The 13,821-nt window shown below is 38.7% G+C and overlaps 1 protein-coding gene across 2 annotated transcripts in view; it reads right to left on the reverse strand.

The window, feature by feature from the left end:
* The window catches only part of evi5b (ecotropic viral integration site 5b), a 43,922-nt gene extending 32,995 nt beyond the window's left edge, over window positions 1-10,927 (reverse strand). The window contains exons 1-2 of one of the 2 annotated variants that reach the window (XM_006790477.3): window positions 10,686-10,927; window positions 2,965-3,197 (exon numbers count right to left, since the gene is read on the reverse strand). In XM_006790477.3, coding sequence (XP_006790540.1) covers window positions 2,965-3,116 — 152 coding nt within the window. In that variant the 5' untranslated portion in view covers window positions 3,117-3,197; window positions 10,686-10,927. Of the gene's footprint in view, window positions 1-2,964; window positions 3,198-9,621; window positions 9,718-10,685 lie in introns of those variants that run through there. The other variant, XM_035907476.2, reaches the window with a different exon arrangement.
* Between the last annotated feature and the right edge of the window lie 2,894 nt (window positions 10,928-13,821).

Consider the following 13,821-nt stretch of genomic DNA (forward strand, 5'->3'; position numbering starts at 1 on the left):
GAACCAGCACAGGAAAAAAAACACTCGCAAAGAGACCATAGTCTTCATTTTAATGTTTAATGGACATTGCTTCAGCCATGTGAGCTGTTTACTGTTTACCTAGCAGTACAGTGTGCACAAATATGGGTACAATATGCGAGTCAACCTGAGGGAAAATTTCCATTCGGAGTCTACATGCAGGGAACCTTCACCCCGGAAATATATTCCACACCCTGAAACAACAAAACGGTCAACAACAAACTAAGAAACTTTCGAGATGATCTGAATATAATTTTTGTGAGTTGTTTGGTGGGTTCAATCGAAGCTTTACCCAGTGAGCTGAGTCAAAATCAAGTACACAAATTAAAGCTTGCACTGTGAGGTTGGTTACATTTCCATATAAAATGATGATGTAGAGAGAAAGAAGCAACAGACGGTCTCTTACTTTCTTCACTTCACTCTCTTTAGAACACATGGTGCCTGCACCAGGAGAGCAAGCTGTTCTTTGCAAAGCAGTACGATACTATTCAAAGCAGACTGGAGCCTTTCCCAGGGGGAGGGGCAGGGCACGATCTGAATGGTTAAATATTTGATTACATTTAAGTTGAATATTTAGGCCCTAACAAACGTATCAGACCCAATCTTCTGATAATGTAGCTTCAGAGGAACAGTGTTTCGGCTTCTGGTGCAGCCAGCTGATATCCTGAAAAGACTTCTGGTAATGTTTACAGTTCTGACTATAAATAATAATAGGAACAATAACAATAACCTAATTATCTTATATGGATAAGGGAAGGTTTCAATGCATTCCTCGTTTGTTCTCCCCATGTACCTTTAACCTCCCACCTTCAACTACCCAAAATTCCAAGAGTAAAAATGAAAATAGAAATCTTGCCTATTCCTAAAGAATCTTTATACTCATATTCAGATATCTATCAGATATATTATATCAAAACTGCCCAAATACAACATAATAAGACAAAGGTTTTGTGCATTTGAGATTTTCAATAAGGTTTAAATAATTTATATTCAACCACTCCACTAGATGATTAAATTAGGTTGTGACTTATCTTAGATAGTATTTGCACCAATAAGAATAAAGAATTTTTTCACTTGCAATTTAGAGTATATTATTGTAAACACCAGCAGAACAAAACCAGACCAGAAACAACTGTACTTCCTGAGGAAGTTCAACTTGTTTGGGGTGTACAGGAAGCTGATGCCCTACAACATTTGCACATTTCAGTGTGCCTGCTGCTGACAAGAACAAACTGCATAGAATAATGAGTTCCTTTTCACATCATCCATCATAACCTGCTTCCCATTTTTAAGCAGGAGGATGAATATTCCCTCAATGCAATTGTCACAGTCTGAGTTTAGCACTTACATTTAGAACATCATGAGCTAGACTGGGTCACACTGAGGTTCTATTCCATCAACTAGAGCTCTGAAATTTGGACCAAAAAGCTCATATTCATGTATTTTCAGACTGAATAGTGGCATTCAATACTGGTATTTTCTACTTAGTTGAATACATGATCAGATGGTACTGAAAGCCATGTGTGATTTATCACACTATTAAAATAAACTGTGACCAGAACATTTCATAGGTCATATTAAGCCGCAAGTTTCTCAGTCACGAGCTACTGGAAAATCCCTGAAGCTTAGTAAGACTTTCTGGTATATCTATTTAAGATAAATAAAATAACAATACTCAGTAAATGTGATTCCAGTCAATGTTTCACTGTCTCCATGCGGCTATACCATAAATACATGATGACATGCACAACTAAATCCAAACAGTGTATGCTGACTCTGGCGCACTTTTTGCTTGTGTTGTTTCAACAAATCAACAAACCATCGTTCACAGGTGCAAACTGGGATTGCACATGGCCCGTTCTGGGTTAGAATGGGCATTTAACCGTACAGCTATGAATTAATGTCATTAAAAAGCTCCAAATGATAATACTGAAGTAGTGGACATGAACCATGACAGACAGACAGGCCCATGTCCACCTATGATACCCATGCTTAAGTGCTAAGCCTCACAGCCTGCCAGTTTAAAAAAAAAAGTCATTGCAATGCCGGTGATTTTCTTTTTGGCTCTGGCTAAAATAGCTTTGGGAAGGCTCCAATGAGGTTCTTGCCAGGTTTGCTTGCAGAGCACAGAAAAGAAAGTGTATGGGCAAGCACTACGGAGAGTAAAAGAAGCAAAATATAAATGCTGGCACAGCTTTACACAAGGTAATCTTTCTCAAAACGCCATAAAATTAAATTCAGCATACTGTAAAGTGTATTATCAGACCCCTTTTAAATTTTAAATCACTTTGTGACTTTTGTTCTTGAACAGCCCTATATGAAGGAATTTGATCTATTTACCCTATGCCTAATTTTAATACATATCATTATACTTATAATGTACTCCCCAGCCCTACTATCAGCTTTCTGAAATCTTACTTCATAGTTAATACTACTATTAGCAAAGTTTACCTTAAATGGTCAGTGAGTATTGCTCACAGTCACATGCCATTATAATCTTGGTAAATGGTAAATAGAATGGTTCTTATACTGTGCTTTTCTACTCTACTTCAGCACTCGAGTGTTGTACAGTACTGCAAAACAGGCCTCATTCACACCATTCAGTCATACAAGCACTTTTTCCTCTTTTACACCGACACACACATTCTTATTTCGACAGAAGCCTCGGTGAGCAACTTTGGGTGCAGAATCTTGACAAAGGATTGTGCTTCATGACTAGCAAACAGAGGTTATAGTCTACATTGTCCAGAGGAAATTAACTTTGTGTCTCTGTAAGGTCTCAATGTCCAAAAACCAGTTCTTCCAACTGTCTCCAAACCAGTCAGACTGTATTCTCCACCCCTCTATAACTACATCACAAACTGTCTCAAAGAATGGTTCAATACAGTCCATCCTGTGCCACGCAACCTGAAATCAAACATGAGTCAGTTCGCACGAGAAGCTTACCTGTTCTGCTCCTCGAGCTTGGCAAGTAGCTCCACATCATCAGGACTGAGCTGGGCCGGCGAGGATGGGGAGAGGCCAGGCGAGGACAAAGAGGTGGAGGAGGAGGTAGCAGTGGTCTGCAAGGATGTGGGCGTGGCCACCTGGCTAGCCATCTGACTGACCGTGTGGGACACCGAGTTCTTCACCCATGAGAGAGTAGAACTCAGCTTACCAGCAACCTTGTCTGTCGCCACCTGCAGAAGATGAGAAGCATGAGCCCAAGCCTTCTGAAATCTCTGTTTCATCAAAATTACAGTATTAAACACTTTCACTAACCACATCCTAGTTTGAACTACACCACTTAACATCCCTTCCAGTCACTTATATGAAGCCTACATTTACAAAGAATTAAATATTTATCAAAACATCTTCCTCCTGATAGAATATCAATACATCCCAGCAGCCTTTAGCGCTACATTATCAGCTTTGTTGGAAGCAGCACCAGGAGTCAGTGTCAGCTGGATCGATACACCTGCTTAGTTTACAAAGTCAGCATTGGCAAACAAATCTGTCTCTTTCTGATATCACAATCAATACTTTAAATGACTTGCTCGTATTCCAGTAAAGGCGTGTCGACCAAGGACGGGATTAAAATAATTCTGTCACAATTCTGGAGGTTCTTAAAATGATGTTCTGTGGATTTTATTTACTTTATATGAGAAACATTATGCTTTTACTTGCATATTTGCAATATGTGCGTTACAATGGTTGATGCTCATATTAAAAAAGGTCTAAGTTTTAAATAATGAGGTCAGTACATGTGCAAGTAATCCCTACGAGACAAATGTTCAGTTACAGACAGTTAGGCCGTGAACACAGAAGCTCACTCCAGTTTGTGGGGGATAGCCAAACACCATTTATCCATTTAAAGTGGAGGTAACCTTCAAAGGACAGGAGCTAAAACTGAGGAGCTGCTTCAAGTCAACGCATGAAAAGATTAATGATTATTTTGAAGTAGAAATCAAGAAACCAGTCGGAGAATAAAAATATATATGGTGTAGGAAATAAGAACAATAAATCCCTTTAAAATAAAGATACTGCTTTCTTTATGTGTAAACATTACTAATGCAGAAGTACCGTCCATTCTTTTTGGTCATAACTGACATTTCAGGATTACCGAGGACGGGATTTTGTGCACTACATGCCACACCACTATAACGGGTGACAATACTGTCTCTGTTTCATTGGACACTACTGACTGCAGCATGAAGAATGGCTCAAAGCAACACTTGGAAACTGATCATCTATTATCATAAAGAGAGACTATACTGGATAAAAATGAGAAAAAAAGAACAACCATCAAATAACAGCATAAAATGAATGCAGGTCATCTTAAATCCACTCCTACCTGCTACTCCAAACAATCCAAGCTACAGCTGCTTTCCATGAGGAAATCCAGCATGCCTTCATTAAAAAGGACAGCTTAAATATTTCAAATCCAACGCAAAAAATATTCCACTCTTATGAACCTTTGATCGACTCAACGACACACGGTCCTTTAGTCATATGATGATCAAACTCAGAAGGGGTCAAAGTGCTCCAAACGACAGGCTTCCTTCAAGTGAAACAAGATTACAGCAGGAAGCATATCACTGTGCTCAGCAGAAAGAAATCACCTCACACCTGAGAAACACTTTTTAACTTCACCTTCACCCCAACAGGAAGTCTGGATACTGAGACCTGACAGGAAACCAATCATTTCAAAAACTTACCCTGAAAAAGATGACAAATTTCTCTGTATCTAGTATCACATCATAGGAGGAGGGACAATTTGTGGTAAGTGTGGTGATAGGAATGAACTATGGTGCACACTGAAAGTGTCTTAGCTAAGCTTTTTTTCCACCTGTCAAGAGAAACAGCCAGACTTCGTGACAATATAAGAAACCGTCCTTTAATATAGTGTCTTCACTATGAAATGATTTGATGTTATTGAGCTTTGGATACCACTGACGTGAAATGCAAATCTGAAGTAACAGATCTAAAAAGGAGACAGAACAGGTTTTTTTTCCAGCCTCATTTCACCACAAACTTAAAGTATATGACATCGAGCAGTCATCTCACAAACAGAAGCAAAACTACAATGTAAAGATTACAAAAAACAAAAACAACTCACTATCTGAGAGACTAACTACAGCACTGACTGACAGCAACACTTTCACTTTGAAACCCATTAATCGATCATTATTATAAACTCAATCATCCAAAAAACAAACAAAGACCATGAACAATATGCAGAGAAAACACATTAAAACTCAATCCATCACATACACAATGCAAAATTAAGGACACAACAGCCTGTATGTATTACACTATCGGGCTATTGGCTCAAACTGCCATGTCTAACACAACTGTGTCAGCTTAGAAATGCAATTCCCTCTCTGCAGCCCATCCTATGGCACTGTCTGCAATCTTATTATTTTGTTTGTTAATTTTCCCTCTTTGGGCAACAATGCATGCTGGCTCCCTAAAACTGCACAAACCTTTGCTCGTTCAGTATCATCTGTGTAGGTCCTCAGTCATCCAGGTCATGGTAGTCTAAGGAGCTTGAAAAGAAGGCGACTGGACTTTGCTGGTTCACTAAGCGGTTTACGCATAGTTTAGCATCTCTACTCTGAATGACTAAAAAAATATGATTGATCCCACTGAATATGAAACATCTAGAAAAACAAAGATGCTTTACTTTGTCATAAAAGACATAGCATCTAATATAAACAGGGGCCTGTGCCAAGTCTATTCTGGAACAGAGAGAAACAGGAAGTTGATACACCAACTTTACTATTTTCATAACACCACCCAGCTGCTGACCTGTCACCGTGGGGGACACGTTTACTGACCTTCATCAGCGATATGACGACAGAGCTAAACAAACAAATCCTCATTCTGCAGCTCTACAGTGTCTCTGCATTAAGTCAACATGGATGGAGAACAAAAAGACATCCGAACACACAGAGGGTAACATTAACCTTGCAGAGAAACAAGACAAAAGCAGCAAAGGTTTGTGTAATGAGCACACTCCCACAAACACATGAAGGGTTATTTAAAAAGAGGAGCAGAGAACAAGGCAGGTAGAATATTATCCATTTACTATAAATAAACCACGAGTGCATCAACGAATTCATTTCCATTTGATTTGTGAAATCCTACTAAAAATGACCGTTTGCATGACCGTAAAGACCACTGGCCTTTACATCTACCACTAAGCTTTTTCCAGTCAGTCCAGCACTCACAGAACAACTTTCAACACTTGTTGAGACCTGCATAGAACGAGTTACTAAAACCAGCACTAACTGATGTGAGGAGTGCAAGGTCTCTGTCAGATTTTACTCAGCCCATTTCAGCAATCAATCAAACAAACAATCAGTAAAATGAAGCTTAGAGTCCAATCAATTCATTCATTCAATTAATAATAATAATAATAGATTGCATTTATATAGCGCTTTTTGGGACCCCTCAAAGCGCTTTACAATACCACCATTCATTCACTCTCACATTCATACACTGGTGAAGGCAAGCTACAGTTGTAGCCACAGCTGCCCTGGGGCAGACTGACAGAGGCGAGGCTGCCATTTCGCACAATCGGCCCCTCTGGCCATCACCAGTAGGCGGTAGGTGAAGTGTCTTGCCCAAGGACACAACAACCGAGACTGTCCGAGCAGGGGCTCGAACCAGCAACCTTCCGATTACAAGACGAACATCCAACTCTTGAGCCACGATCGCTTCCAAAACAAAGCATTGGCAGTACTGCTCATTGATTGGAAAATCATGATAAATATTTGAATTACAGCCACGTGAATCAAATTAAAAAAATTAACTACCATAAAGATGGACGTTATTAAAAGAACATCTTAACAAATTTATTCTTTGTGAAAACTTAAACTGTCAGGGAATCATTAACTGATCCTGAGAAATGGACCTCTCTAGGTTTTATCTTGCATGGAGGTCTCTTTTAACTGAAAGCTTTGTGCATCACTGAAATAGAAGAATGTAAAGACTAACTTCAAAACTACATGGGAAGAGAAAAGATGACCACATACACTAAATGTGTAAAGTGAACATCTAGCCTTTTCAAAACTGATGTAAAACCTGGCTGATGTCAGACAATCGTCAGCCATTTACATTGTGTAAAACCCATGTTATTTCCTGACATGCACTGGTGGATTCCTATAACCCAGCCAAATTGTGAATCTCATTAATAATGAGAATTGCTGAAAAAAGTAAAGCTCAAAAACAAATCCTAGTGTATTTTATATTAGATGTTTCTGTCAGGATATACAAGCATTCTCAGAGTAGCAACTAAAATGTAATCATCTCACGACAGGACATGCTTAGACAGATGCCAATGTCCAGGTGGCCTTAGGAGACATTCCTTCCAACAAGGCACGCCAACTGCAGCAAGGCCTCTCTATAAATCCTGGATACAGAGATTGTTGCTTCTTTTGTTTGCCAAAGAACTCAAAGGGGCCCTGAGATGCAGTGTGCATAGTTAATGAAACTCACAGAAAGGCCAGAAGAAGGCGTTAGGGAATAACTTCATGGGGAACTGAGAAAGACCGCAAAGGCAGAAGCATTTACTGTCTTTACTCAAAATGAACAACACCTAACAGACAACTCTCTTAGCTAAATGTAAAGCTTGAAGTTTCAGTCAAGAAGATATTTACAGTCACTCGGCTTTCGTGTTCCCATTTCTAGGAGGGGAATTACATCAAATTTGTCTGGCTGAGCATGAGAGACCCAAATCTCAGAGGAGAAAAAAAGTCCATGTGCTTTGTGAGGGTGTTAAAACGCAGGCCTGACTTATAATAACACACACAGACACACATTCTGAGGTGGGAAGGCCTTTGACTTCACACACACAAGTGCAGATTTTCCCAGTGTACCATCAGCATTTCAATGGTCTTGCTGAAGGCTATTCTTCAACGTGCACCCACATAATGAGAGCTACATTTGGCCCACAAAAATCTAGCATTACAGTAGTGTGGGAAATCATATGTGCTGGCAGCAGCTCATTTTATATAATACCAGTACTTAAATTCCAGCAATGGATGGTTTATTCACTGGGAGAAACAGCTACAGCCAATCTAAGACATTAACTATAAGGCTTTTTTGTCTTGCTTTTTTATATAAATATACACCATATATAATATAAATATAAGGCCAATCTGCCTGATCATACTTATAAATGAGGATAACATAAACACCAGTTAGTGAAACTGTGGGGAAGAAGAAAAAAACTCACAAGGGGGAAAATGGTGGCTGGGGGGGATCAAAACACTGAAACTACACTGAAGTGACAGCATTACTGATTTGTGGCTTTTAGGATTCTCTTTCTGAGCTACACAAATAATGTAATGCATTACTGGTGATTGTATTTGTAGGTATTATCTTTGCTTCGATGCGCCACAGGGTGGAAATCACAGGCTTAACTTGGATGCATTCAGTTAGGTACTGCAGTTATAAGATTTCTCACAGGCCACACGCTAATATAAACACACCTGACACATTGTTTACAGTAATAATTACAGCTTGGCTTTTCGTCTCATGACAAGTTAAATGTTACTTTTTGTCTTCAGTACTAGTTGTTGGCGATAAGTTTTCTGAGGGAGAAAACCACTGTAATCTGTGTAAAATGACCAAAAATAGATTCAAATGTACTTTTTTCTTGTTCAGCCACAGGCACATACATAGAGTGTAGGTGGCGAGTACATAACACGATCATCCTCTGCTTCGCTTAGTCACACACGATTTATTGTAACTCCTTGATCCATGTTCTCCAAGGACTCTTAAATATGGGGGTCACAGGAAAGTTCTTGAAGCTTCATGTCCCCTGGGTTCACAGATTTGACTTACTGACATACAAAAAGAGTGAGAAGTTGTTATGTGTTTGTTGGGAATTTGGCAATTGACACCACATGAGTCAAAGTTGTTCACCGATGCACTGTGGCTCAAGCTAGGGCTGTTCGATATAACGATATATATCGGATGATGATATAAAAACGTCTATCGTTTCATTTTACGCTATTGTTTGTTTCCTGGTGTCGCAAAATAAACTGTTTACGGCAATATTTTTTTTCATCGTTTTGATGGTCACTGTAGTGGCTATATTAATTTCTTAAAGTTCTCTCTTTCTCTTATATTTAATATAACCACACTACAGACGGACAAGCGCCTGTTTTTATGGGTTGCTGTTAGCAACAACGACGGTAAAACCATCGTATGTCCGCTTGTTTATTTTCCACATAAACCTTTCACAATAAAACTCAAGATCAAAATCAAAATAAACGGAATCACGTGAAAAATTATGCAGAGTATTGACGGATGAGAAGCAAAAAAAGAGTCATCAGGTGCTAAAAAATAAACCTAAAAAGGTAAATGTGTATTGAAACTGATTATTTCAGTGAAATGATGAGGTAAGTACAGGTAGAGGAAACGATTATTATCCTGGCATTTTGGCAAATAAAATGACATTGATAGCTGATATTTATCCTTTGTGTCACATCAATTTCCACCTGGCCAAATGATCATAGTGATATTAGCAACTTTTCTCTTCTCTCTCACATACTTTGTTTGTCATCTCTCTTCTCCTTCTCTGAACAGTTAAGGTAGATAGCACTTCCTCACCAAGTCTGGATCTGCTGGTAAATTCTTCCTGTTAACAGAGTTCTTCCTCCCCGCCATTTTCAAGCTCATAGGACATCTGTGATCAGTACGGTTTTTACTCTAATATTGCATGGTTTTCCCGTCACCAAATATAGAGGCCTAAGATGACTTTTGTGAATTGGCACACTCTATATTAAACTAAAAAACACAGTCTGTGCATCCCTCAATATAATGCACTGTATTAGGTTATTAATCTGGCAATATTATACATTTAGATCAGTTTAAATTGCTTTAGGAATTTAAAGTACGAATGAAATGCGCTTTAATTGAGTCTGGTGACGTTTCTTCCTGTTATAATAACTTCTGGTGCGTTAAAAGTCCGCTTGATCTCTACTCTGAGAGCTGTTGCAACTTGCAAGTCACTTCTTTGCAGCTGGACTGACGCATATGCTTAGCTGCAACACAGCCAACACTACTGCTGAGCAGTTTAAATCCTTTGCTTAGTCTACTGACACACACATAATATTGTTTACCTATCAAAAACACTTTAGGGAACAGGCAGTAAGCTGAGTACAGATGTATTAGACGCCGAGCTCCCAATTCCTTTTATGGCTTGCTGATGTTGTGAAATGACGAAATGGAGATCTAGCATCAAATGCAACAGTATGCACACTGTATGTCTTCCAGAAGGCTCTAAAGTCGACGCGTCGGACAACACTACAGGAGGTTACATGTTGAATAAATGTGACTTTAACAGACACTACCCTGCAAGAATAAATACACTGCTTATTAAAGGATGAAGTGTTTTTAGGTTTTTGTTTTTTGTTCCAGGCGATAGCCCGAGTCCTTTAGAAAGTAGTTTGGAGATCAACAGCAAACATTTAACACAAGCAACAGCGCCAACAAGCCGTGATACACGCTAATACTAAACCGCAGTTTTTGAGTTAAGTAAAGATAATCTGCTTTACTTTAAAGTAATGTCACACCGTTCACGTTAACAGTCACGGGTGAGAACTAAGATTTTACGAGTTACTGATCGTTCCAGTATTTAGACATAGCCCGAAAATAGCAAGAACATCATTTACCTTGAACCGTCTTTAGCCACACGCAGCAGACGTCGCCTGCTTCCCATGCACGAAAGTGGGCTAGTCCTGATACTATGAGAAAACGACAGGTTTTCACACGGTTCACTCAAGTACATATGTTACCCAAGATAGCCTAGATCGGTTTCCACTTGAAAGCTAGCCAGCGTTAAGTTAGCTCGTTCCCATTGACTCTTGGGTCCAACCCATGCAGCCGTAATACGTGTACACAAATGTCTGCGGAGCTGGGACAGACGGCGGCCTACCCGAGTGTTTACATCCCAAAGAGCATGCCCGGTTTGGAACAATACTGACACCAAGCGTTCAAACTGCGCAACTGCACCCCCAATACGTAATTTCTTTCATTCGTTGTTAAAAAAAAGAAGTATTTTTTTTAAAGGGAAAATCATGCATTTGTTATAGAAAATATTGGAATTAAGTTACGTTTTCTTCCATATGCTCTTCCTTGTGAACAGCTTTAAGATCATCAGCTAGATTGACGATGACAGATGATTTAGCTGCTGTGCTTCTGGCTGTACCCGAGGACGTCATTACTTTTGCTCTTTATGATCACGCTCCGCGGCAACACAAACTGTACAAACACAACTAAAGTGACACCTTAAACCTGCTTGCCAAGACAGGTTTTTCACATTATGTTAAATATCTTGTTCAAAAGCTGGTTAGTGAATTAATTAAGTTTCATTAACAATATTTATAAACTAAGAGTGAGAGTGAGTGAGAAGTTGTAACCTGTTTAAAATATGGATAAGAGATTTTAAGAAACAAAATATGTAAAGAATCATGTTATCAAAGACAGAAGCAGATACATATGAAAGATCTTTGAAAGGAATCAAAATTATAAGGCTGTATTAGGTTTGTCTAAGTACTTTTCAAATAATTATGCCTTTTTTCCTTATTTAAATTTAGCTCCAAAGTGTCATAACACGCTACAGAATACCCAAGGCATTCAGGGAACAGGATATTAAAAAGCGAACCATTCACACACATTCAAATTAGGCTTATTTGTCTTTTTGCCAACAATACGACAGACATCACCTCATGCCATGACTGTTTTTCAACAGCTTCTAATTTGATAAACCTTCAAGTCAAAGAAAAGAGCTCCACACAAATGTTGTAATGCTTACCTAATTTTCTTACCTGAAATTCATTGCTGAGAGAAAACTACCTGTGTTAGATAAAACCTGGAGGTACAAACACTTTGGTCTTTATAAATTTCAGTTAAATAATCTTATCTTCATTGAAAAAGCAGAAAAACACCAAAAACAAGTCCAGAAAAAACTCTGGTGTAAACCTTCAAAAACTACTTTAACGTATGAGGAAATGTTAATTTGAAAATTATCTATAATATGACACCTCAATCAAAGTGCCTTCAGTAGCTATATGTAGCTCATAATGCAGCAATCACTTGCTCTGGTAAAAATATGACTCGACTGACTAGAATTACATACCATGCACTCATGAAACCTACTTTTCAGGTTTCACATGAGAGCAGTGACGCATTTCTTTTGTTGACAAGCTGGACACTCCTTCCTTCATGACAGTGGCTGAAAAGCAGCTTGAACTATAGATGACACTTGGCAACACCACAGTGAATGTAGGCTTCTAACTCTGAGACACCGTCAACAATCACATCTCAGCCCATCAACCATAAATATTTACATACTTATGACTACGCACCCAAATTGTAACGCACACTATTGAGGTAGATTATGACGAAACAGTTGAGTCACAGAGACCTTAAAATAGATGAGAAAGTGGGCTGGCTTTTTATAAATAGATCTTTATAATGTTTCGTGCTAATATTGGCTGAGCCAGCAAAAAGCCAAATTATTGTGAAGGAGCGTCATCAATGTGACTTTGCTTGTGTTGTTTGCAGTCACACACTCCTAACTGATGTCTACAGTTATCGCTCAATTTTTGATGCAGACTTGATTAACATCCATACTACTGTACTATCTTGATTTTGACAATACCTCAAAGTGCACTGTCAAAGATCAGGACATGGAAAATGTATTTTTATGTTAAACGGTGGATTCCCGTAATTGCATAGAAAATAAAAAATTCCAATTAATTCAGTTGCATTTATATAGCACCACAGCATAAGACCAGTGTCTTCGATGCAGTCTATGACTCCTTTTCTGCTTTGGAACCACAAACGTGACTGCACTCAGAGAGAGATCTACCCTGATGGGATGCAATGAGGTCTTTATTTTCTCTTATATATGCTCGCCCACAACTTTATTAGTTTATTTGTTTATTTATAAGGAACCCCATTAGCTTCCACGACAGTGGTTGCTAGTCTTCCTGGGGCCCAAACCATCAAATACCATCGAATAAAATGTTACACAATGAATTGGATGCAAAGTATCCACATAATTTGGCTCTTACATCCACAATAAGGTTTTACAATTCTGAAAATATAAGCATGTAAATATTAAAAAATATAAAAAACACTCAAACAAAATACACAATTCCCATTACAAGTGACATTGCCCTCTTACAATATTTACAAATAAATTAAAAACTGCCTAAATAGGCTTTTAGGTGATTTTTAAAATTATGAATAGAAGCCAATTCTCTAATTGCATAAGGCAACTTATTCCACTGAAAAGATGCTCTAAATATAACAGTTTTTCAAAAAGTTACTTTTAACTCGAGGAGTTACTAAATAACACATCATCAACTGCTCATTAATGAAAAGCCAGCTTCAGAATAGGAAAGAAAAGTCATTTAAGTGACTTTGAACAAGGCATATTTGTGGGTGCCAGATAGGCTGGTCTGAGTATTTCAGAAAAGGCCGAGCTACTGGGATTATAGGGTTTACAGATAATGGTCTGGGGGAAAAAAATCCAGTGAGTGGCAGTTCTCTGGTAAAAAATGCTTTGTTAATGCCAGAGGTCAGAAGAGAATGGCCAGACTGCTTTGAGCTGACAGGAAGGCAACAATAACTGAAATGACGACTTGTTACGACCAAAGTATTCAGAAGAGCATCTCTAAACCTTGCAGCAAATGAGCTACAGCAGCAGAAGACCACACCAGGTGCTGCTCCTGTCAGCTAAGAACAGGATACTGAGGCTACAGTCAGCATGGGCTTACCAAAACTGGAGAACAGATGACT

Source organism: Neolamprologus brichardi, chromosome 23 (assembly GCF_056152115.1).
Source record: "Neolamprologus brichardi isolate AB-2024 chromosome 23, ASM5615211v1, whole genome shotgun sequence".
Classification (NCBI taxonomy): domain Eukaryota; kingdom Metazoa; phylum Chordata; class Actinopteri; order Cichliformes; family Cichlidae; genus Neolamprologus; species Neolamprologus brichardi.